This window comes from Sceloporus occidentalis, unplaced genomic scaffold, assembly GCF_023333645.1.
Source record: "Sceloporus occidentalis isolate IW3139 unplaced genomic scaffold, rSceOcc1.0.p SCAF_3, whole genome shotgun sequence".
Lineage (NCBI taxonomy): Eukaryota > Metazoa > Chordata > Lepidosauria > Squamata > Phrynosomatidae > Sceloporus > Sceloporus occidentalis.
In genome coordinates, this window is record NW_028316983.1 from 135,164,381 (window position 1) to 135,190,654 (window position 26,274).

Consider the following 26,274-nt stretch of genomic DNA (forward strand, 5'->3'; position numbering starts at 1 on the left):
GAAAGAAGCAGTTCTCAAAGAAGAGAAGCCATAACAAGCTGATGGTAAGAGCAGCTGCAGATCTCTCTTCTCTGAGGCGGTAGTGATGGTTCTTCTCCCTGGTGTGCTGATTCCCTCAGGCCACTCAGGCAGCCCCCCTATATCCCCTTTCTGGCTAGTATGTTTCAACAACACTTTCATGATGCAATCTTGCACAGCCTTATATAACAGGAAAATTATTAATATTATCCCTATGTTACAGATATGGGACTTTAAGGCGGCTTTTGTCACTGCCTTCTTTGGGGCATTGAGAGTGGGTGAGCTTGTGCCTTCCTCCAAGTTGGATATGTCTCAGAGGTCTTTACAATTTGAAGATGTTTCTTTTGTACAAAACTCTGTCTGTTTAGTTATCCATAGATCAAAGTGCAACCAGCTGGGTCGCAGATTGACCATTGTTCTGAGATGGCTCCGGGGCTCTCACCTTTGCCCATTACAGTATAGCACTACGCAAATTTATGTCATTTTGCCCTCAAGTTGGTGGCCCTTTATTTTTCTATGTGGATGGATCCCCTTTGATGCCTTTGAAGGACTGCAGAGGATGTAAAAATGGGTTGGAACGCATTTTTTAGTGGGTGTGTGAGTATTCCTTAAGGCATAGCTGTCTCCCTATTCCTATTTGGAATATGAAAATAACATGCAACAGGATCTTGTAGCATCTTTCAGACTAACTGAGAGAAAGACATTGATAGCATAAGCTTTAATAGACTTTAAGTCTGCTTTGTCAGAAGCATTCATCAGGTATCACCATGGGAACAACAGTAACAGACCTATGTTACAAGCGAGTTCACAGGATTGAGATGTTTTGAACATTTGTGAGATATTATTCATATTGTTTTAAATCTTCCACTGCAATAGTCAGGATGGCAAGGTTATGTGTACATTTGTGTGTATGAAACAGAAAGAAAGAGAAGGAGAGGGCTGGGGGTCTGAAACTTCAAAAGAGCAATGTAAGCTATGGAAATTAGACTTTCAGTTCCAATGTGAAATTTGCTTGAATCCAAATGGACAAATGCTTCAGGGCTGACGTTTACATTTAATATTTGTTCCTGCACTAAAAATAATACTGAACAGACTGTGAACAAAATGACAGGGCATAATTCTTGTCTGACTGTGACCAGGAGTTAAATTCTAGCTGCAGAAATTGTGCATTATGAATGTGGGTCAGGGTCTCCTATGACAGTGCTCTCTGCTCTGTCTAGGAGAGAAATACTCTCCTAATTGCCTATCACATATTTACAACTGGAGTCAGCATCACTGTTGGATGTTTCAAAGGCAGAGGGAACCATGCACCTCTTGGCTTTCCAAGTATTTCCCCCAGCACCTCCTGCCTGTATGTATGTAATGCTATATAATTTGGAGAGTGTGAAAGATGACCAGCAGGAAGCTCAGCCTGAATGTCTTCCAGGGTGAAAGGAGATCGTCTGTGAGCTCAGGTCTGACAGAAATCATGTGGTATGTCTCATGTAACTGTCTGGGAGAGAAAAAGGAAACAGAGACTGTAGGGCTAGGGTTGCTACCACACCTAAGCCCAGGCCTACAATAAAAAGTCTGCTCTAGGGAGGCACTGGCCAGAGAGACTGCTATAACCTCAGTGACATCACTCCTGAATATGGAATCTACCTCAGATTATTATAGACCAGACAGACAGAGGATACTCCTGCTAAATATAATATTAGGAAAGCAAGTCATTCTTGTGGCTGTTTTAGGGAACTTGGAGGAATCACTAGTCGCCCATTCAAAACAACCTTTACGGTTTGGTTGAAACACAAGCATATTGTGCGGCTTTAAAGTAAAACAGACAGACTGGCAATCCTGTATCAGCCATTTCCTAAGGAAGGATCACATTTCAGGCCATGTTTTGCTAAGGGAATAATCTCAAAGAGCTAGTCTCCTCATTACAAGAGACTCAAAACTCCCATGGTGGCATCCTCACCAGGTTAGAACTCAGAGCATGAGATGGATCCACTAAACTGTGAGAATCTTGTCTTCCACCTGCAAGAACAAATGGATGGGTAGTATGTAATAATGTGATGGCTTCAATTTATGTGCATGAGAATAGTGTTCATTATTGCTACAACCCTGTGTGCTTTAGAAAAAGTGCCACTGAGACATAAGCCATAACTGTAATATGAGCTCCCACAATAAATTCTATTGAGTAATATAAGGGCATGATGTTATACCAGAAGTGAGATGCTACCAAGACAGATAAAGAAGGGTTAATTGTCCAAGATAAGCTAGCTAGATGGACTTAGATGAAGAAATATTTGATCACATGGAGGAAAAACACACACATCTTAAACCCTTTCACTCTTCAATGGGTTTATTTACCCCCTCCCCCAGTTCCTGGGGAAAATCTCTCCCCTGAATCCTCTGCTTGAGGAGGGCAATCTCACATGGCTAAGGCCTGCTACAGACTGCCAAAATAAAGCTGCTTCGGGTCTCTTTGGAGGTATGCTTTAAATGATGCATGGGTCCTAAGAGTCCAGAGGTCGCGCCAAAGCCACACTCCATTCCTAAGCACCGGAGTGCAGCTTTGGTGCAGCTTCCAGATTCTTAGGATGCATGCATCATTTAAACAGCATACCTCCAAAGAGACCTGAAGCAGCTTTATTTTGGCAGTCTGTAACAGGCCAAAGAGAGCTACCCTCAGCCAGTGGTAAAAGGAGATTCACCTTCCTCTTTGTAACACTGATTAGATTATCCAGCCATTACTAGAAACTTTACCACTGTCACAATCAGTTCCTAGGGTGAAACAAGGTAGGTGTTTTCTGGCATTAGCTGCCCTTCACAAAGTGAACACATGAAAACCTACATGGTTTCTTCTTTTGCTTTTTGCTTTTAATGAGTCCTCCTACTTCTATGGGTTCCTTTCAAACCTTGTCAAACTCAAACACTGCACTGTGTGGAGAGCACCATCAAAATGATGTCTACTCAGGGCCAAAACTTAAGAACTTGTTGCACCATTCAGACACCAATCACTGCCTTCATCTGTCTTCCTGCCCTCCACCTCAATGGGGCTGCCAAAACAGGCCTATATGACATGACTAGCCATGCTTTGAGATATTTCTTCACAGACTGCTAAAATTTGCCTCTGTAAAAGAGTTTCTATGGCCCCATCACTCCAGGCCTCCTCAGTTCCTGCTCCTAGAGAAGACCTTTTCCCCCACCCTCATTACAGTAATATCTACAAGTGTTTGGGGAACCAACTATGGCTCATCATTGAAGTTCCAGTGGTTCACTACCAGCCATAGCTGGAGAAACATTCAGCCATGCATTCAATCGTTCTGCTGACAAACGGAAATGCCAGGCCCTAAAAAGATGTCATGTAAAGCAGTCAGCCAGCAATAAAATGGAGCTGGGGGAAATCAGACTGAAAGAGGTCAGGTGTATGACCAAAATAGCTGACCTTAAATGTTAGGAAGCATGCCATGCTGCCAAAGTTGCTCATGTGCAAGATGTCTGCATCACAATGGAAGAACCTGGGAGTTCAAACAGAGCCAGAGTTGGGTACATGCTCCATGTACCAGAGCCCCATATCCTGCTTTTCTGAAGGCCGTTACCAAAGAAAGCAGAAAAATGAACTTCGGACACAATCATGTTCAATTTTAAACTGGTTGGAGGTCCTTGCTTTTTCCACATAGCAGGGCTAGTTTGGTTCTTTTTAAAAAAAATAAATCTTGGATAAAGCACCATGTTTTTCAGCTTGGATATTTGTTAAAATATGTTTTAATTTGCATTTCAGGTTATTCTTCCTAATTTTTAAAAAGTTGTTTTAGAAATGATTGTTAAGGCTCTGTCAATAAAGCCCATCCCCCCTGACTCATTCAGAAAAAAAAGTTTCTAGGCACATCCTGACTACAGCAAAATATTTTGATTCTTTGATTGCAAAGACTTTAGATTCATGGGAATGGGTATGGGGAGAAGTGGAAATATTTGTTCAGTACAGACAATGGGACAGACAATGGGATAAATACGTATATGCTTTCCACTCCCCAGACCCAGCCATCAGCATAGCTATTATGCAATGCCAAAGTTAATAACCAGGGACAGGACCTGAAGTGACCAGAAAATGATGAGAACAGCAAAATTCCTCAGCTGGAGAAAAGGTTTGCACTGCCAAGCCCTGATACTGTGGTGGATGAGTCAGAGATTTACATAGGAACAAATTAAGAATCATGAAAGCTCCTGCCTTCAATAAAGGTTTTGAACTAGCTGAGAATAAAGGTGAATCTTTGGGGTCAATTTGGATCTGACAAATGTTCTCCAAGCCACTAATGTTGCTGCTACTGTTGCTATACCAAAATACTTTCCCAAAGATTTCCAAGAGGTAATGTTCTTTTTGAACTAATCCAAAACCACATTAGGAAAGTGCAAATTATGTTAAGCTTGGCTTGCAGATCAGCAGACAGAAAGCTTTATAGTGTTGAAAGAATGATGTGTTAAGTAATACAGAAGACTGGAAAAGCAGAAATAATTTCTTCTTAAAGATGTGTATTCCCTATCAGTTGTTTGGCTAGCTTTACTCTAGCCAAATCCGCTCTCATTATGGGGATGTTTCATTTTTACATGTATCACCATCACTTTGGTAGTTCTGTAAAAACAAACAAACAAAAAACATATTGCATATAATCTCCTCTTAGCATCAATCTGTGTCTCAAAACAGATCTTACACGGGAGATCTGTGACTGATTTGTTGATATTTAACTTTTAGCTTGAGAAGCAAGCAGTGCTTTTGATTAGAGAAACATTGGGAAAATAATGGTCAGGTCTTGTTCCAAATCAAAATGCCCCTTTACAAAGATGCAGTTTGTGCCATTGTAGGGGAAAGTACAGGTGTCTCATTGTGTCTGTATTTTGATACCAAGCTAGTAGCTCCAGTATGTGATTATAGCTCAGTTTTGGGGAAAGTTGTGGAGGGAAAAGATTGGGCACTCTCTTTCACCTTGCATTACTTCTGTGACAGCCAGCGTGGAGTAGCTATTTGAGCATTAAACTAAACCTCTTAAGACTAGGGTTTGATTCCTTACTCAGCTGTGGAAACTGACTGGATGACTTTGGGCAAGCCACACACTCAACCCCAGAAAAATATAGGTTTGCTTTGGGGTCACTATAAGTTGGGGACAACTTGAAAGCATGTAACAACACTTCTTTTGTAATAAAAAATGGTGGGTCTTTCTATGGCATCTTTAATAAAAAAACAAGCAAACCAGATGTTCCAGCTATTGTGGTATTTTCCCCTGAAATATTTATCTGGAGCAAAAATGGAGAAAGTCTGTCTATATCCTTGAAGCACAGATACAAAAGTCAGTCTCAAAGCCAACGTTTTGATTGACTACTTATATGGACCTATGTTGGTACCCACAACAGCTTGTGCAACATTGTCATAGAGACAATATGTTATGGGTTTTGTGAGGTTTCAAGCCTGTCCCTTACCTTAAAGACAACAATGGAGTCAGCTATACAGAGGTAAGAGCTTAAGAAAAACCAAAGCAAGTAAACTCCAGCCTTGTAAAGTCAGTGCAACAATCACATATGCAAATTAGAATCAGCAAATATACAGGATGAGTCTCTCATCCTGTATATGGTTGTGACCATAAATGTTCTGGATTTTGGAAAACATTTTTTTGGATTTTGGAATACCTGTATTTGCATATCCATACATAATGAGGTATCTTGGAGATAGGATCCAGGTGTAAAAACAAAATTCATTTATGTTTCATATAGATCTTATACACATAGCTTGAAGATACTTTTATATAATATTTTAAATAATTTTGTGTATGAAACAAAGGTTGTGTACACTGAACCACAAAGGTGTCAGCACCTCAACAACCGATGAAAAAAGTTTTTGGTTTCTGAGTATTTCCGATTTTGGAATTCTGTATAAGAGAGACTCAACCTGTAGCTCTAAATAGCCATTGGTACACATAAGGCTCTTCTTGAGCTCTGGGAGGACCATGAATCAGGCTGCAAAAGTCACACCGCCCAAAACATTATGCAGGTGCCAAATGACACCCACCCTGCAAATATATTAACTTCTTGTGTTCCAAAATATCCAGATTCTGGTATTTTGGGAATCCTACAGCCAGAGGCCTCTGCCAAGGTCTCCTTTGAGCATAAATAACCAAATGTTTCTTTTGTATTAATTGCAAAGGAACAGAAAACCTGCTGGTCTACTTTAAAAGGACTAAGCTAATTAGGGCAGCTGGGATAATTTACAGATGGCTATAAATTAACTCAGTCAAGGCTACTCTGTTGCTACAAACAATCAGCTGTAACACTTCCTTTTGACTTTATCTGCTGTGTCTTGCTTTGTGGATCTTTGAATGTCAGTGTATACCTTGAATTACTGTTGACTCCATTATCAGCTTTGGCTCCTGTTCAGGACAGCTTTACATGTTTGGGCCTTGAATGCTTCTGCTTTGACTAAACCCTGTGTATGACCTGGAACTGGCTTGTTTCCTCCATCTGTTCTGTAGACTGAAGGTGCACTTAGCTGGATACTTATTTGCCATTGCTAAGTAGAACACTTCAATGATGTACCTGGACATGGTCTGGCTGTCTAGCACCCTTAGCAGCTGCCTTCTCTAGGTCTTCAAGAACAGCCACAATCTGTAGCAGATCAATAACCAGGGGTGGGAGAGAAAGCTACACTGAGGAGCTCCTGGATGATGCTGTGCACTTCAGCTATGGACATTATAAAGAATATACACCAGCATAATCAGCTGTTAGAACACAAACTGATCAGAGTTTTGCAGTTATACAGAAACAAAACCACAAACAAAAATGTGTGCACACCTGCGCATACTGGGTGCCTTCCAGATCTTTGCAACCTATGGTAACCCTAAGGTGAACCTAGCATGACATTTTCTTGGCAAGATTTGTTCAGAAGGGTTTCCCTTTGCCTTCCTCTGAAGCTGAGAAACATGACTTGTCCAAGGTCACCTGTGGCTGAGTGGGGATTTGAATCCTGGTCTCGAGTCACAGTCCAGTGCTCAAACCACTATGCCACAATGGCTTTCTTAATTCCCTAAGAGCTAGACCTTCCTATTTAACAGGCATGTGCACATGCAAAGGAAGGATTTGTCTAAATAGATAACATGAGAAACAAAATTATTCAGATGTTGTCCAAATGATCTTGAGGTTTCATGCAGTGAAGCTTGAGAATGTATGGATTTTAATACAGAAAATTTCCATATTCTTTATTAAATACCCAGAAACTTGCTTTATATATAATGCTTCTCATAATGTTTGCTTTACTAATGGGACATAGCAAAAGGATCTGTAAAATGTTTCCACCAACCTATCTTCTTAATGAATGCTCCCCAAAACATGAGTTAAAACATGTTTGTAGTACACGTGACAAGAAATTGATAAAATAAAAACTGACAACCAAGTATAAACATCAGAAATAGTATTGTGAGATATGCACTTCCAAGTTATCTCCAAATATCACCAAGTAAATAAATATCACATTACAGAAACAAATAAAAATTTATTAAGTTTCAGATAATATAAATAGTCAAGATTCCCATTTGAATTGGCAGCACCAAAAATCTTAAGGAAGCACCAATGCTGTTAACTGCAACACACATTTTTAGCCAGGGTGATTCACACTCTGATAAAACAAAAGTGAAAAATTCTGCATCCCCCCCCCCCCCCCCCAGATGTTATGACCCATATCAATTTTGCAAAAAGTACAAATTGGCAAAATGCATTTGTTTTTTATTAATTGTGTGGAGTAAGGACTGTGAAAAGAACCAAAGCCTGATTAATACCTTACCTCTATTGCTCTGGTATTTGAGACTGTGGCAAGAAAAGCCCATATATATTTAGGGGTATTTTACAGACATAAGGGCTAGAAACCGAGGGGCAAAAGAGACCAGCGAGAAGATGGACTGGGGCCGTGGCAACGCCCCAATCTGCCTTGAAGGCAGCCCAAAAAGAAGCAGCAAAGATCCACTCCTTTTTGGGTCATGGAAAAACCGCCTTTAGTGACTGTGCTACACCCCCATGGTGGTTTCCAAATTCCATGCCACTGGAGCATCTTGAAACCACCCATGTCTGGGCAGGCCCCCAGCTTCTGGGCAACTTTAGGGCATCATCAGATCATGTGGCATATAAACGCCGCATGCTGATAATGCCCTAAAGGGTCTTTTAAGGGCCTTCTGTTCTGGCGCTTTCTTTGTTGAATGAAAGCTGAAATTCTCAGGAATCAATATGTTCAGTACTATATAAATATATTTCTAAGCTTTTGTACAATTGCAGAACATACATATTGTCTAATGGCCAAAATCCTGTTATTAGTCACAGTGGGTTTTCTGTAAAGTTTGATTCCCCAATCAAGAATGGATTCAGTGGTTTTACTCTAACTAGAACCAATTGGGCTAGAATTCCAGCCAATGAAAGCATTCAGTGCTGCTTTGAAGTTTGCAAAACATTTTCTATTTGCCCTGAATAACAATTACAATGCAAAAACAATGGAAAAAGAAAAAAGAAAAAAAACATTTCATAGGTTTATTATGCTACTATAGTGCTGGAATCTAACATGGTAGTACCATATGTTTAAATGCAAACAACATAGTTTTGGTATAATCAGCCACTTGAGTAACACTGATGGCAGAACACCTTTTATACTTAACAGTAAAGCATAAAACAAGGACATTTAAATAAGATCACTCAGATGAAAAAAAACCAAAAAAAAAAAAAAACCCATAAAGAGATTTCATTATCTTCCAGATGTTGAAAAAGAGAAAGGGCACCCTGAGGTTTTTGTCTCCCTTCCTCCCCAATATTTGATAAAAGCTACAGCTCTACCTAAAGCAGTTTAAGTTCATTTATTGGCAAAAGTGCCTCAAGTACATTTCAATTGCTGTAATCAGTTACAGTATTCATTTCCACAGGGTGTTCACAGATTCTGTCATTGGCATTTAGCTGCAGGAGAGCAGCAATAAGCCATGGAGGACTTCACCTCCTGCAAGCAGTCCCATGAAATGACTGGGAACTGAACACGAACATCAGTAAAATGCAATAAATATTTTGGGTACAACCCATGGTGTGCCCCATGGAAATGCTCCCATGCACTAATCCTCTTTTTCTGATCCCAGTGATTTCAAGGGTGTTCACACCAGAAATCTTTCTAGTAGAAAATGCCAGAATTGTTATTTAATGATGATAATTGAGGTAAAAAGAAAAAAAAAAGTCCTCTCTCATGCTCAGCTAATAACTCTGTTGCTTTTTGCAGATGCTCCTCTTCCAGGCAGCTCTTCAGTGGCATCCCTAAGGATCACTTTTCCCTTTTGGAATACTCACAGTTTTGGGGTAAAAGCACGTTCCTGAAGACCCATTTCTGTCCACACATCAGAAGAACAGGACACCCACCTGCAAGCAGCTAAGTGGGTCACATCAGATTACTGAAAAGGACATTTGAGGCATCACACCTATCTGAGTAGTTTTTGACTACACTTTTGTATCTGGGCTGATTGATTAATGAAGAATTAAGTTTCAGAACAAACTCTTGAGACTCCTTTGTTTATTGGGCACAGCCCCAAGTTAGGAGACACAGATCATTTTGCTTTCTTTATATTTTAGATCAGTTCTCACAAATTTGAGTTTATGCAAGACCTGCAGCATTGTTTTCCATAGAAACTATGATTGCAAACACCATGCTGGGGAACCAAGTGGCACCAATAAAAGTAATCCTTACAGAAGGCATCTGGGGAAAAATTAAAAAAAATAGTTTAGACACTATTATACTACTAACAGTGAAAGACATAAAAATAATTTTCTTAATGAGCACACACACTCTGTGTTGGTCAAACATGCAGTCTTCTGATATGTTTTTCATAGAAGCTGCTCAATATAGCACTGATTGCTATGGAACCAGTAGGTCACTAACCCACTCCTTCTCTCTTTTCCCCCCTAACTTTTTAAAATTGATTTTCCATATTTATTTTTAAAGGTGTAAAAGTACATTTAATTGAATAAATGTTCATACAAGACTTTAAAATATAGAAGGGAAAAACCCAAAGCATGGGGGACAGGACAAGGCAAACTACTAAATCACTGTTCAGTACATTGGTTCACTGATTCACTGCTCAGTAAATTGGTTCATTGTCCATGGGCAGGGTTGAAATGCTGGACACAGAACTAAAGGGGATTCTGATTTATATATGTACTTCTTTACACTCAAAATACACTTTTCCTGAACTCCCAATCATGCTGCTGCAGAAAACATTAAGGATGTCAAAGCTCAGAACATTTTCAATTTGACAGAGAATTCCACAAGATAGCTTGATTTGGTCTACACATTTCATGCAGTATACATGCATGTGTACATCCAGAATGTATATATTTCCAGTGCTCATGACCCTTCATCTCCTTTTGTACTCAGGACAGCAGAGGATTTGATCACATCCCCCTCTCTTCTCTTTGACCACCAGTGACATATGATGTTCTGTGTGTGGTCCTGATTCCGCACTACATGTAAATCCTAACCTATCAGGCAAATTCTAAAAGGACTTTTAAGGTTTTGAAAGATGTTCTTGAGAGACAAAGCATTCAACTCATTTTTCTTGCTTTAGACAGTCACATTATGAATCATTTTGACACTTTTCAAATCATTGTTGGAAAGTTTTCCCCACTTAACCACTTGGACTGAGCTAAAGTTCCTCAACACAGTATAGCTCCTGAATTGTGCAGTTCTTGCTTGTGAACATCTCCTTCACAGCTGGCAGTCCTAAATCATTCTGCCTCACAAGGCATGACTGTAGGAGCCTGAGGGATCCATGAATTCATCTGACTGTTAGTGGATTCAGGCCTTCTAAAAATCTCCTTCCCAGGCAGGCAGGCTGATCCTCCAAGGATGGCCACCACATCTTAACAGAGTTCAGTTCTCGGGGCCGCCATGTTGAATATCAGAGAAAAAGCCACACTATCTAGGGAGAGAGATGCAGCCTTCAACCATCCAGAGGCTGGGCAGATTTTCTTCTGCTGCTTAGCAGGAAGGAGAGGTTCTCTCTGCTCTATACATAGCACAACATAAATGTGAGCAAATGTGAATGAAATCATGATGTGTGTGTATGCTGTGCCTGCCATGGCTGGATTTACGTTTTAAGGTCCAAAGTGATGCTGCATCAGTTAAATGTCTTTAGCTGAATACATGCAATATCCTGGAATATTGTGTCCAGTTCTGGGCACCACAATTTAAAAAGGATGTTGAGAAATTGGAGCGTGTCCAAAGGAGGGCGATCAAAATGGTGAAGGGTCTGGAAACCATGTCCTATGAGGAACGACTTAGGGAGCTGGGGATGTTTAGCCTGGAGAAGACAATGTTAAGAGGTGATATGATAGCCCTGTTTAAATACTAAAAGGGATGTCATATTGAGGAGGGAGCTAGCTTGTTTTCTGCTGCTCCAGAGACTAGGACCCGGAGCAATGGATCCAAGCTCCAGGAAAAGAATTCCACCTCAACATTAGGAGGAACTTCCTGACAGTAAGGGCTGTTTGAAAGTGGAACCAACTCCCTCAGAGTGTAGTGGAATCTTCTTCTTTAGAGGTTTTTAAACAGAGGCTGGATGGCCATATGTCGGGGATGCTTTGATTTGGATTTCCTGCATGGCAGGGGGTTGGACTGGATGGCCCTTGCGGTCTCTTCCAACTCTATGATTCCATGATTCCTTAACATCAGCTAGCCTGTTCAGATAGCATTCTTAGATTAAAAATTTTAAAGGCAAAGATAGAAATCTGGAAAGAAAAAGAAGAAGAAAGAAAATATACCTTTTTTTTCAGGGAGGGGACAGAAGTTGGTATTACAAGCTTGTGAGGCAATAGGCTTCTGATGCAAGAGACATCCAGTGGCTGACTGTCCATTTGCTAGGCACTGAACAGACCGCACTTGCATGCCACCTCCACAGGTTGCTGAGCACTGCAGGGCAAAGCAGATTTAAGAGATGAATCTAAGCACTTTTTAAAAGGTAAGCCATCTCGAAGTATTAATATGTTTATTATGGCATTTACAACCCGCTCTTCAGCCCTAAAGGCTATCAGAGTGGCTTACAATTATTATTATTTTTAATAGCCTGCCCTCAGGCTTACAATCTAAAAAGACATGACACAAAAGGAGAAGAAGGGAATGATGGTGGGGAAGGGGATCAGGTCCAGCAGTTCTTCTCTCCCTCTGAGGCCTGGACCATGGCAGATGGACTGGAGGGAGGGGTCTGCTTCTTAAGAATAGGCCTGGTGGCATTGGGCTTGCCTTTTCACTCCGACCCAGGCCAAATTGAGTCAGAAGCCATGGAGGGAGGGCTCTTCTTCTTAAGGAAGAATAATATGTAATATGTAATATGCATATGTAAGTGGAGTAGTTAATGGCAAGACCGCAGTTCCTGCTAATTTCAGTAATATATCTCTAATAAAGAGATCTGTGCAGTATTCGAGGCAACTGCCTACTTTTTTTGGATCATGTCAAATACTCACTAAAGTTCTTTTGTAGGCAGCCCAATCCTATGCATGCTAACACTGAGGCACTGGATTAGATGCAATTTATGGCCACGTAAACTGTGGCTGAATGCAGGCTTAGGTGTCTAATCTCTTTCTTCATGAGCACCTCTGTGATTTCAGAGCTAGTATCTTAGTGTAAGAAAGCCATAGTTTAAGAGCTTAAAGTTGCAAGCTCATCTTTCATAAACCAATTAAAGTTCATAACCCAATTAAAGACATCTCAAGACAATTAAGCAGATGTAAGCAAGTTGGTGCTTTCCTGATCTTTTGAGCTACTGATTCTATAATCCCTGATCACTGGTCATGCTGTCTGAAGTATGAAGGCTTATACAGTACAATGCAATACAGAAATAAGTCCTATTGACTTCAGTGGGGTTTAACCCTAACTAGATACATAAAAGGATTGCAATTTCAGAGTGTATCTGCACTGCAGAATTACAGCAGCTTGACACCACTTTAACTGCTATGGAATCCTGGAATTTTTAGTTTTGTGGAGTATTTAGTCTTCTTTGACACAAAGTTCTGGTGCCACACCAAACTACATATCCAGGATCCTGTAGGATAGAGCCATGGCAATTAAAGAAGTGTCAGACTGCTATAATTCTGCAGTGTGGATATATCCCTAGTCTTACTACTTGTGGGATTGTCCAGTGAGAAATAAGTCCCACTGAGAGAGATCTTGTGCATGCACATGAAGACCACTGCCAACATGTGAAGAGAACATAAGAATGGCAAAACACATGTCCCAAAGACATGACTGCACTCACTTCCAATTTAAATTGTCTCTTTTATTGTGCAAAGGGAAAGGTGCTGCTGATAGCATTAGACCACATTGATGGTAGTTGTTAACTTTGGGTGGTTGTGTACACATCCTGTGAATTATATATTTAAATGTGGACACCACAGTAAACTATTTGCTTCATTTGGATACCTTCTGTATCTCAGATATTTTATACTATGAGCCTTTACTGCTGATTAGGAACTACTTTTCCCTGAAGGAGAACTAAAATGTTGTCCACAAGCCACAGTGCACTTAATACTGCACCGTATTAACAGTGCACATAATACTGCACTGTATTAACTAATTGTGCCCTTCCTTATGGCCAAGATCCTTCTATAACATCCACTCACAAGGAAGTTGCCTTCACCAGCAATTTCCAGCAAGACAAGTATATTGGTTTCATACTCATCCAGGTTTACAGTTCCCTACTGATTCAGGCCAGAGGGAATAGCAACCAGTTTCCCCTTGAATTGCCTCTCTGTGAGTTGACTCAGGTCAGGTCAGCCCCAGGTATTTCTCAGAGTGAGTGGGAAGTCTTTAATTACTGATTTTGTGTCTCTCTTTCTCTCAACACACTTTTTAAAAATAGCATTATAAAATTATAAAGAGTGCTTGAATGCTGGGAATATAGCTGACTGGGGCCAAGTCAGAGTCAGCTACTCAAGAAGTAGTTATTTCCTCATCCTCCACATAGGCTTACTAGGAAACCATGAAACTGACTAAAACCTGGTGGAGGAGGAGGAAGACGAGGAGGGAGAATGGGAAATAAAAAGAGATAGATGTTTCACTTAAATTCACCTGCAAGCCTTAATAGCACTTTGTCTGCACTGGACAGATTAAATATCAGATTTGTAAAAAACAGAACATGAGGGAAATGCACCATACACTTGAAGTCAATGATATTGAAATAGTGCCATATGGATGCTGTGTTTAAAAAATAATAAAGGATGGCAATTCCAGCATGCTAGATTTGCTTCTTACAGTTACATGTGTGTTACTGAGAACTAACTGTGCATTGCTATCAGGAAAATCTATTGGATGGAAGGGAGTGAGTAGGACAAGGACAGCCTCTCCAGTGGCCTGCCCTCCATGTGGATCCTGGCCCAATTAGCCATTCTTGCTGGTTGCCACAGAAGTGTTCCATGTGAGTTTTGTACTGGTTATTTGCATCACTGTGCTTATCTACTATATTATGTTCCTTGGTGCGGGTTGTGTGTGTGTGTGTGTGTGTGTGTGTGTGTGTATGTTCTCTTACACACTCACAATAATCTGTGATACACCCACATATACACCCACTCGTTTTCTCTCTCTTGCTTATATAGTCATATTCTCCTATTCATTTGAAAGCTTCAGAACAATTATTCAAATACAATATAATAATATATTTAAGCAGCCTGCTCAGAATCAGATTGGCAAATGGTGCAGCCAACCCAAGAATAAATCTCTGTGGGCATCAAGCCATTGTATCTTTACAGTCCTCTCAAGTAACATGGCTGACAGTGTGAAAATGCTTACAAGCAACTAAGCACTAACAACATATTAATATGTAACCTAAAACTGTGCTAAGTGCCAGGAACTTGTTGGTTCCTATCTCTTGAATACATAGAATCTCTCAGAGATAACTGTTGGTAACAGACCGATGTATAACAGTGTTTTACAGTACGCAGACTTGATCCATATTAATTTAAACTAAAGATCTTCTCCCTACAAAGTTATTTCCTGGAAACATCATTAAACTCATTAGGCATCTTAATATGCAAAAAGGCAGCAAAAGTGCTTTGCAAAGTCAACAGTACTGTTTTCCATTAACTCTTGATTATTTTTCTTACCTTCAAAACCATGGCCTTCATGCTATTCACATATAAGACAAATACCATAGTCACACATAGATACCATTTTTAGATGGGGTTTATGTACATAAGGTTTTTGACCTAAATCTACTAGTCCCAGTTAGAGCAGACTGATTGCTGAATCACTGAATGATAAATCAACACTTCTGTACAGTTCTATTATAGTTGAGGCTATGAATCCTTAATACATAATTTTATAAATCCTTATAGCTACTATTTAGAGTTCCAGATTTCCCCCCATTCTGTGAAACCCAGGAGGACAATTTATAGCCTGCCTCAGATGTACTTGGATTGTATTTCCCATGCAACATTTGGAAAAGTAACTTGTTTTTACACTGAATTCCCAGAAGTTCCCAGCCAGCATTTGTCTGAAAATCATAGTGGCTGGGAGATTCTGGTAGTTCAAAAAAGTGTATTCTCCAAGCTCTGCTCTCATGATCCCTATCACTGCCTATACAGGTAGGGCTGATACGACTTACAAACCAACAGAATCTGGAAGGCCACAAACTAACTATCCCCACTGTAAGCTGAGGTGTGTGGAGGTTAAGAGACAGAGGACTGCCTAAGGTCTCCTAGTAAGTCTATACCAGAGGTAAGAATTTTATGAAAAAGCTTTCCATATCCGATTAAGAATCTATTAAGTTCTGCAGAGTGTTTCTAAAAGTAGTCAACCACATGCCTCCTAATACAAGAGGGTATGGGTACAGCAGCACCTCTCCCATGCTCTTTGTCTCCAACATCAGGTATGGCACCTTGTCTCTGAATATAAAGCTTAAATGTAGTCACTGTAGCTAATAGCTGCTGACAAACCTATCTATCACGAATTTTCCTGCTCCTTTTAAAAGCTATCTAAGCTCATGGTAGCAATTTCAGTAAGTTACTTATCTACTGTACAAAGGAGTATTTTTCTTTTGTCTCATCTAACTCTCCACTTAATCATTTTCTCTAAGTAACCTGAAATTCTACAGTTACAGGGGAGGATATAAAAATCCCAGTTCATAACTCATACACCAGCCAATTGTCTACATCAACATTCTGTGAGTAAAGGACCAAAGCAGCAATGTAAAGCCAGGGCAGGAGGGACACTGTTTGAAAGAAGCATGATGGATGGGGTCTGACAGGAAACTTAAAACCATTTCAAAGCCCTGTTCCTTACCTGAGACCAAGAAGATGAAAACCAGCTGCCCTGATTTACTGATGAATATGCAGTGTGCCCAGGACATGGGCTTAAGAGGCACACTTTTTCCAGCTCAGCATTTGGTTTTTGTAGGTGGAAACACTTCCGAGGAGCAAGTTCTCTATACTTCCCAGAAACATACTTTTCTGCACAATTCAGCGTTCTCCTTTGTATTCCCTTTCCACATGTCACAGAACACTAGAAAAGAAAAGATAGTGGAATGACAATACATTAACAGCTCTGCAGAGCTGGGTTCAGTGTCTAAGGCATTTTGCTTCTTTCAAGCATTTGCCACCCAGTAAGGAAGCAGCAATTGTATTTATAACCAACAAAACAGAAAACTGAAACAGATGGTTCAATTATTCACACCCTCTCTCTAGGTGTACTGGTGCTTATCTTTTCCCCTTATGCCCAAGGATGCATCCAACATGTAGTGTTCCTTGCATGTGGTTCCCAAGAAGAGGATACAGATTAAGAGTGCTGCAACAGGGTCCACTGTAGCAAAAGTGGTGTTGTTGTTGCAATATTCCCTGCCTTGTTCTATTTTATCCTTAACAATCTCCCCAGAACTGTACAGTGGTACCCCGGGTTACGAAATTAATTCGTTCCGCCGCCGCTTTCGTAACCCGGAAACTTTCGCTAGCCGAAATGCCCTTAGGCGCTAATAGCGAAAGCCACGATTCCGTGTGAAATCGCGCCGAAAAGCACCAAATTTTTTTTCGTAACCCGAAATAACCTTCGTAACCCGGAAAAATGTTTTTGAATGGATTTTTTTCGTAACCCGGAAATTTCGTAAGGCGGCGCATTCGTATCCCGGGGTACCACTGTACATTTGGTCTACTTCAGAACTTGGTCTGATCAACATCTCCATGAACCATTGCATATCCATGGGCAGGATTAAGAGTGGTTTCACACTGAATGGCTGATGTGAAATGAGAAATGGGAAACAAAAAGGCAGAAAAATCAAGGCATTATGGGAATACCAAAGGTATTCCATCTTTTCCTTCTTGATGAATTTTTGCAGTAATGAAAGATAAAGAAGAAACATTGGGAAAATGGGAAGCATTAGCAATCTATGTTGTTTGACCTGCAAAATTTTATGTTTAAGGTCACTGCAAGATAAAAAAAAATCTCATTTGGAAGCACCTAAACATTCAGCAGTGGACTATATTTTAAAATAAAATCTGGGCTTGATTGTAATTGTCTTTTAAGCATTAGACATTATAGAAATGGCCAGATTGACAATATTAATAAAATATAAGACCGCAACTGAATGGGAAGTGGTGTGCGAACCAATGTTAAGGTATTGTGTAAACAGATGGACAAAAGTTTATGAGGAATAAACAACATAAATAAAAGAAATAAAAATGTAATTTAGGCCCCATTCATACTGGTCTAAAAGACCTGGAAGGAACTGGGCTGATCCGGATGCCCCTCCCCCGAATCGCTCCGTTAGCAAGTGCCCACTACAAATTTGAAATCGAATGCATTTTGACAGAAATCGAATGCATTCTGGAGGTGGCTGCTGCCAATCAAGCTATTGTCATGGTGACGTTTGCAGGGCATCGGGGGAAGTGTCCTCCCTTTTTAAAGAGCCAGGCACAGGGGTTTCAGTGGCTGAAGCAGGGAGAGAGATGCCTCTCTCTCTCTCTCTCTCTCTCTTTTTTTATAAACCTGTGGGCTTTTGGGTCAGATCTGCCCCTGTCCCAGGCAAAGGATGGGATTGCCATGCATTTTTTTTTATGCTTTTAAAAGCAACATTAGCTTTACCTTTGCTTCCCTTGCTGTATCTGCTCAAGAAGACAAATCATTCGCATAGTTGCTCAAAAAAAATTGTTAAAAATGTAACATTGATTGTTTGCAACATTTGTAGCTTCTCCCTCTGCAGAAAGCAAGGAGATCCAAGGATATCCAAGTGCAAGCCTAGCTCCATCTGCCTCTGGAATATAAACCATGCGCATGTTCGCTCAAAAAAAAATGTTAAAAATGTAACATTGTTTGCAACATTTGTAGCTTCCGCCTCTGCAGAAAGCAAGGAAATCCAAAGATATAAACTGCAAGCCTGGCTCCATCTGCCTCTGGAATATAAACAATGCGCATAGTTGCTCAAAAAAAAAAAAATGGTTTGAATTTGAAAAGGGGGGGGGTTGCCTGACGTGAGCTCCGTTAGTGACCTGAATTTTTTCCTCCTGCAAGGGAAGGAATGCCCAGTGACAGAGGGCTTTGGGCAGAGGATGCAGGGAAAAGAGGGCTTTGGGCAGGGGATGCAGGGAAAAGAGGGCTTTGGGCAGGGGATGCAGGGAAAAGAGGCTCCTAAAGAATGCCTTCCCTTGCTCCCTTCTTCCCAGGGCTCTTTCCTCCTCCCCCTCCCCTCCGATGAGGGGAGGAAATGCCTTGCCCTTTGCCCACCCTCTGACCTAAATCCCTCCCTCAATTTGCCTCGATCGTGATCGAGGCCAAAGTTCTCATTCCCAGGACCCGGGGTTTTTAAAAAGAAACGGCATTTGCGCCGATTTCAAAAGACCCGCGCTAGGGGCCATTTAACACGGAACGGGTGTGCAAGCCCCGGATTCGCTTGTGTGAGATTCGGGGTGAGTAGGAACTTCACGTGATTGAATCGGTTTCAGAACCGATGTTTTTTGTAATGTGAATGGGCCCTTAGATAAATATTTTGAAGTATGATGACAAAATAAAGCCTTTTAAAAAAAAGTAGTAACTATCAGGATGTACAGATTAAAGGAAATGTACATAACCCAAGAATTTAGAGAGAAAACAACAAGGTAAGGGTGAGGTGAAAAGGTTATAGATATTAACCAAGGGAAAGAAGAAAATTAGAAGGTTGCTAATAAGTGAACAAGCCAACAGTTAGTTTTAGCAAAGATGAAATTGGGAGGAAGGGGAATATATTTGAAGGTAAATAATAGTGAGATATATTTGTTATATGTTTTATTTTAGTTTTTCTCTGTTTTTGTGAACCATAAGGTTTTTTTGCTTATGCAGTTTGTTTGTAAATAAATGATATTTTAAAAAGTAATTGTCTTTTTAAAGTAAAATGTACCAGAACTATCTGTTTCTTACCTCAGTCCATGTGGATAGAATCCACTGTAGCTTCTTTTGTTTATGGCACCGCTTCAGGAGGCAGGTTTCTTGTATCTTTGGTTTCAGTTCTGCTACACAGGCACCATCAGACAAAAATGGAGCCCAGGGAGAGGGACTAGAGCTTTTGCATACCACCACTCTCTTTCTCCAGCCTTTTCCACATGTTCGTGAGCACTGAACAAGTGGGATTGAAATCAAACATTTATAGAATTAATGTTTACACAGAAGGGGGAAGAAAACAATAAGACATCAGTCATTTCTGTTAATACATATGTATATTTAGTGCTTTAATCAGTAATACCAATTATAATTTAAGGTATCCTGAAATGACTTCAAGTAAAAATACTGCCAAAACTTTTTCAAGGAGATTGTTCTCATGAGCACCTCAGGTTAAGCAACATAAGAACAACCTTATCTGCATGAGATGGGAGAATCACACAATCCAGCTCCTGGTACATGCTTCTGGGAAAGGTCACAAAAGCACCATGGGAACAAACAGCCCTGCCATAGGTTTCCATCCATCCTTGGTTGTTAATGAGAGTTGGTCAGAGCTTGGAAAAGTTAGGTATTTTTAAGTCCAAAACACACTGCAGCAATAATCCAGTTTGAGACCATTTTAACTGCCTTGTCTCAGTGCTAGGGAATTCTGTGAACTGTAGGGTTCCCTTTGGCCAGAAGATTTGTGCTTTCCAATGAGCATCCTGGACTGTATGATAAACTACTCCAGAGTTGTTGTAGACCAGATTTGAGCAGAACAGCTGAGAATCCTCCTCCCATTTTTAAAAATCAAATTTAAGCAAGCCAATAAGCAAAGCATAACCTTCTCCAGAGTGACTGATTGAGTTGGAACCCCGAACTATTACTGCTAAGGAAGCAGGATTACATCATGTTAGTTTCACTTTCCCAAGAAAAACATTAATGCGCCCAAGTTTCAATATGGATCTACTACCTTGAATAGACAAAACAGAAGGACAGAGCCTGTGACTGCAGAGTACTGAATACATACTACTTATGTTTAGGCTGTTTCTATTGCAATCGCCTTTCCCAAATGTTTGTAAATGTATAGCTTAAAAGATTTACATAACTTTAAAATGGATGATGAAGACCTCAAAACTATTAATGATTTTTTAATCCTTTGGTTCAGTCATCAATCAAAATGGAGACTATGGTCAAGAAATCAGAAGATAAAGAATTTGAAGGGAAACTATGAAGGAACTAAATAAAATCCTCAAGTGTAATGTTGTACCATTAAATACCAAAGACAGGATCATCCATGGCACTGCATTTCTGATTTCTATGTACATATGTGAAAACTGGAAAGTGAAGAAAGCTGACAGAAGAAAAAACAACTGAGTTGAAATGTGGTACTGGAGGACAGTTGTGTGGATACCATGGGCCTCCAAAAAGATAAATAAACAGGTCCCAGAGCAAAGAAGCCTAAACTTTCCAGATAAAATAACTGTACTGACAGATCATGAGACAGCATGACTTATGAAAAAAGATTATGATGGTCAGTAGAGTGGACGACTGCAGGAAAAGAGGAAGACAACAACAGGAAGGTGGTTTGACTCAGTCAAGGAAGCCATAGTCATCCAACATTTGCAAGACCCAGTCAGGGTTGTTAACAAGTAGGTCCCTTAGGGATCTTTCATTCATAGGATTGCTATACATCAAAGCCAACTTGATAACAATAACGTAACAATAAAAAGATGAATGTAAATGTAAAGTTTATAATGTCTTCAGTTCAGTTAGAAATTAAGGGTGTCACTGATATTAGGATATCAAACAAATGGTTACAGGTATGTTACTGTAGTTCCTTTAACATTAACATAGGTTTTTAATCCTGTGAATTTTGGGCATGTGTGAACTGGTCAGAAATAAACTACAGCATCTTTCTGAAGCTGACGTTGTCAGTTCTCAAAATATGTTGAGCTATAACTCCCTTTACTCCAGTCAGCACAGCACAACCAGTGGCCATACTGACTAGGAATATTGGGAAATGTAGTCCAATACATCTATAAGACAGTAGGATGTGACACAACTTTTCCTGACCATGCAGGTGGAAGGAAAATATTCTACCCAGACAATGACACACTACAGCTACAGTATGTTACCATGATTCTAATGCTCTATGTCTAAGGAGTTTAACTGTTCTATCATGCAGGTCCTTCTGCAGCAGTACAATTACAAGGCATCTGTATTATTAGTGTGAATTTTTTCCCTAAGTTTGCAGAACATCAGTGTCCATCCAGTGAGCCAGCAGTGCCTTAAAATATACACAGATTTTTCTGTATTGGTTGAACAGAGATATGACAAGAGATGGACAGATGCTAGGATAAATTGATAGCTGATAACTGATTGACACTCAATCTCAAAACTAGAACATCTCTACTATTTGAAGAAAACACCTGTGAATTTAATTTACCTCAGACCAGGGGCCCGTGCTCCAAACAGGTGGACAGCTTTGGGTGTTGCAAAGCTCCCTCTTGATTGGGACAGGGAGTCGACACAGAGAATCTGATACCCATTCTGGCTTATACTGAATTTTCTGCATGCAGCGGACATATCGATACCTCTCTCCTGCTCCACAAGTCAAGCTGCACTCACTCCAGTTACCAATAGACCAGCTAGAAAAAGAACCGGAGAGACATTGTACATTTGGAAATGTTATTGCTTTGCCTAGACTGCCATGAACATAGTTTGGTATTTGTATTCATCACATTTGTGTCCTGGCTTTTCTCTAAAGAATCCAACACTATGACATTTTGTTCTTGTAACAAGAGGATAAACAGAAGTCAGACAAACATCCCTGAGGAAATACAGAGGACATGAGCAAATTTTGAAACATCATCCTGAGATTCTCTTTGAAATTTTCAAATATAATACCTACCTGATATAATGAGAAAGATGAGGAAAGAAGAGAAAAAAGGAAAAACAAACATTAATAGCTGAAAGATACTATTTTTCATACCTGTCAAACTAACAACTGTTGAATTCTGAAGTATGTTTTGTAAATTAAGGCCTGTTACAGACTGCCAAAATAAAGCTGCTTCGGGTCTCTTTGGAGGTATGCTATTTAAATGATGCATGCATCCTAAGTATCCGGAAGCTGCACCAAAGCTGCACTCCAGTGCTTAGGAATGGAGTGTGGCTTTTGTGCGACCTCGGGACTCTTAGGACCCATGCATCATTTAAATAGCATACCTCCAAAGAGACCCAAAGCAGCTTTATTTTGGCAGTCTGTAACAGGCCTAAGTTATGATAGATTTAATTCAGTTTTAATAATATTTAACACATTCAGACCAATAGGACATGTTAAACACAAGTAACTTAAGTCTCAGGGAGTGTTTTCAAAGCATGACCACGTTTGGATCCAACAGAATAATTCCTCGTAGTTCTTGACATGATAAACATCTTGGAAAATGGGGAAAAAGCTATTTTAAAACAGTAATATAAATGTTGGGAACCAGTGTGACATAGTAGTTTGAGTGTAGCAGTATGACTCTGGAGACTAGGGCTTGAATCCCCACTTAGCCATGAAAACCCACTGGATGACTTTGCACAAGTCACATACTGTCAGTCCTCAGAAAACACTGTGATAGGTTTGGCTTATGGTTGCCATAAGTCAGGAAACAACTTGGTGGCACACAACAACAAAATATAAATGTTCAAAATAGTGGCATTATTTATAGAAGTAGACGAAGTATGCTTGGTCTTTTACAGAGATTCTACCTTCAAACAAGTCACACCAGTCAAGGAAAAGCCAAATGAGAGAGATGGAGAATGTGTTAAGACTATGAGCTATGAATCAGGTCTTCCTTCACTGCATCTCATCATCACAGTCATTAACAAGTGGCTTCATTCAAATCAATAGCTAAAAGAATAGCAGAGTCCCTATCCCATTTGTGATATAATTTCCAAGAATAGTTGTTTTTTCATTACAGATTTCAAAATTCTAGATGAGAAGTGCGGATTACATCATGCACTCCCCCTTCTAGTACTGCTGCAAGGGAAATAATTCAGTGTGACGGGGACTCCCTATCAATCTTTCAGCACATCTTGGTAAGTACACCTTGTTTAGACTCTCTCTCTATTTGTCTGTCCTGCTGCATTTAATAGGCACATACATATTCTGCTTCTGACCTTGTATTTCACAACTAGTAACAAAATGCAGACTAAATTGCAGGACATGTTGCAGTCATATTTTCCCTTGTTCTTCTGTTTGAACAGATGTTCTAGCTACTGACCTCAGGAACAGGTTTCAGGCTGCCCCAGGAATTTGCTCATGCTCCTTTCTCTTCTCCCAGACTTACTGTCCAATATCAGACTTTGGCATGGAATAGACCAGGAGATGATGACAGCTGATTGGCAAAGAGTACGGAAAGAAAGAAACCTGGAGCAGTAACCCAAGTCCTCAGCAAGTGACTTAAAACATTCCCGTCAACACTTCTGGATGCTCTGCTTCACAGAACTTTTTTTTAAAGCTTGCTTTTGCTAAAAAGCATTAATGTACAGCACTCCATTTTATTTGTAAACTCTAATGTTCACTGGGTAAATGGCTGTTTTGTTAATCTCTATGGAAAGCTTGTATTCCACAGAGCATGCTACCCAACTGCTACTGGATACAACACCTAGTGTAAAACTGATGAATTCGTTAATCTTACTAATCCTATACACGTTTGCCTGGAAGTAAGGCCCATTAAATTCAAGGTGACCTACTTCCAAGGAGATTTGTATAAGAGAAATTTGCACTGTTAATCCCAATGTAACATATATTTTTTTCTCTTTCTCTCTATGTCTTGCTAATGCTGTCCTAAACAATGTCTTGAATGTCAATGGTTCCACTGAGGTTATATTTATGAAAACAAGAGAAAGAAAGAAACTGAGAAAATAAATTGCTTTTACAGCTGTGTCAAGGAGACATACCAGTTTTCTATGTGTAGAAACTTTCTATATGGGGAAGCAATAAAATTTGTGACCCTTTCTCTACCTGCGATCTGATTCCTATAGCTCCATAAGCACATCACATGATTTTTTCCCCTCATAATATATCCTGGCACTCAGGGTCTCTTTTGTGTTGTGGGAGCCACTGCAACTTTGCTCTTTCCTACACAATCCAGGGAACCTGGGGGTGGTGAGAGAGGCCATTCTGCAGTTTCTGGGAGAGATGGAAAACTTTAGCACGAGTAACAGCTGCAGTGTGAGTTCTTTTTCTGCATGGTGCAGGGTTTTGACATTACCTTTACAGCATGGGAAGAAGACATACCAAAGAGGTTCCTATGGCTACATGAAAAGAGCCCCCTTGTTGTTCTGGGCAAGCTGCTCACAGCAGCTAAATTCCAGTTATGGCACTGCCTGTTTTATTACTTTAGTTTGATAGCGATTATCCTGCCTTCCCTTAAAAAAAGTGATTCAAGGTTTTCAGTAACACCCATGGAATAACAAGGATCAAAGCAATATAATATGCACAAAGTAATAAAATAGGATAAATCACAATGCTGGCATTAAGAATCTCTCTTGTTACACTATATACAGTATATTAAAATGCAGTTATGAATGCATTACTCCTTTGGCTACAAGCTGAGTATATGTGATTTAAAAATGACATAGCGATGATTGATTTTTAAGCAATATTAAGCAATACTTCAGTTTTAGTAAGTAGTGGGAACATTTATTCATAAAAGTTCTAACTGTTCAGTTTGTGTATCATATATAAAGTTAATGCTTAAATCCTATGCAGTTACATGGAATGAAAAATCAAGGTAATCAATAGGACTTGCATTCATATACACACACACACACACACACAGTATGTATGAAATAAAATCCTCAGGGGATGGAACAACATTTTTGAAACTACATGAGGGGTGGGGGGTGGGACTGACCTCCAAAATGATCACTAGTTGTTACTTTCTATAACAGGTAGTAAAATGAACCCTGTCTTGACATCATCATATTTTAAGATTTCCTGCCCTGTCCAACTAATTATCTAAAATCAGGTGGAAAAACCTCCACATAATGATGTCAGGATATGGGTCAAATTGTTTTATTATATTTATTTTGGCTGAGATCCAAACATTCACATGCCCCACAGGATCTTCCTTTCCTTTCCAACTATATCCCCTCATGATACCATGAAGAGAGGACTTCTCAGCTGAAGCCAGGGCCAAGCATGAAGGAAAGGTATTTGGCTGCAGTCTCCTCTCCCCTTTGAGGGTCTTATTGAGGAAAGTTGCCAATTGGGTGGCAAAGAGATTCTCAGTAGAGCTAGGTTCAAGTAAGATGATATTTTATTACAGCCACAAGTCTGTGTGGAGGAGGATGTTGACACATATATTTAATCAAACATAAGCAAACATGCATCGAGAATATCCTATGGCTTGCCATGAAGAAACATTAAAGAGGAGTGAAATAGGTAACATCTCCTTGAACTTGTCAATAATAATAATAATAATGTTTTTTCTATCATCCATTTATATTAATCATGGGAATAAGACAGCACTGCATGTTTTATGCTGGACAAATTTTGAATGTGCTGAGCAACTTAATAATCAGCTTAAGCTTTGCTGTCATGTAAATCTAACATTTATAGACTTTATGTGCTAGCTCAGCTAACTTAAGTGTTTAAAACTGGGACTGCAGCCAAGCCCTTCAGGGCTTTCAGCCATGAATTCTAAAATACACCATGTAGAACACAAAAATTGTCTGGAGGGTTCAGACAGTCTTGCAATGACTCTTAACTTGAGAGAGGGCACACAAATGATGCAAGACACTATATGTGCATAAGAAGCTGTGAAATAATTGCTTGTGCATTTTTAGTGTGTGCT

The 26,274-nt window shown here is 39.9% G+C and overlaps 1 protein-coding gene and 1 long non-coding RNA gene across 4 annotated transcripts in view; one reads left to right on the forward strand and one right to left on the reverse strand.

Moving 5' to 3' along the window:
* Positions 1-9,359, forward strand: part of LOC149316853 (uncharacterized) — a 29,705-nt gene extending 20,346 nt beyond the window's left edge. For all 3 annotated transcript variants that reach the window (XR_016280539.1, XR_016280538.1, XR_016280540.1), the window contains 2 exons: positions 4,036-4,263; positions 9,284-9,359. This is a non-coding gene — a long non-coding RNA (uncharacterized LOC149316853). The remainder of the gene's footprint in view (positions 1-4,035; positions 4,264-9,283) is intronic.
* Positions 9,360-9,630: 271 nt separating this feature from the next.
* ADAMTS16 (ADAM metallopeptidase with thrombospondin type 1 motif 16) overlaps positions 9,631-26,274 on the reverse strand; it is a 92,839-nt gene continuing 76,195 nt past the window's right edge. The window contains exons 19-23 of the mRNA XM_089516395.1: positions 21,873-22,074; positions 19,427-19,621; positions 16,328-16,546; positions 11,818-11,965; positions 9,631-9,754 (exon numbers count right to left, since the gene is read on the reverse strand). Coding sequence (XP_089372521.1) covers positions 9,639-9,754; positions 11,818-11,965; positions 16,328-16,546; positions 19,427-19,621; positions 21,873-22,074 — 880 coding nt within the window. The 3' untranslated portion in view covers positions 9,631-9,638. The remainder of the gene's footprint in view (positions 9,755-11,817; positions 11,966-16,327; positions 16,547-19,426; positions 19,622-21,872; positions 22,075-26,274) is intronic.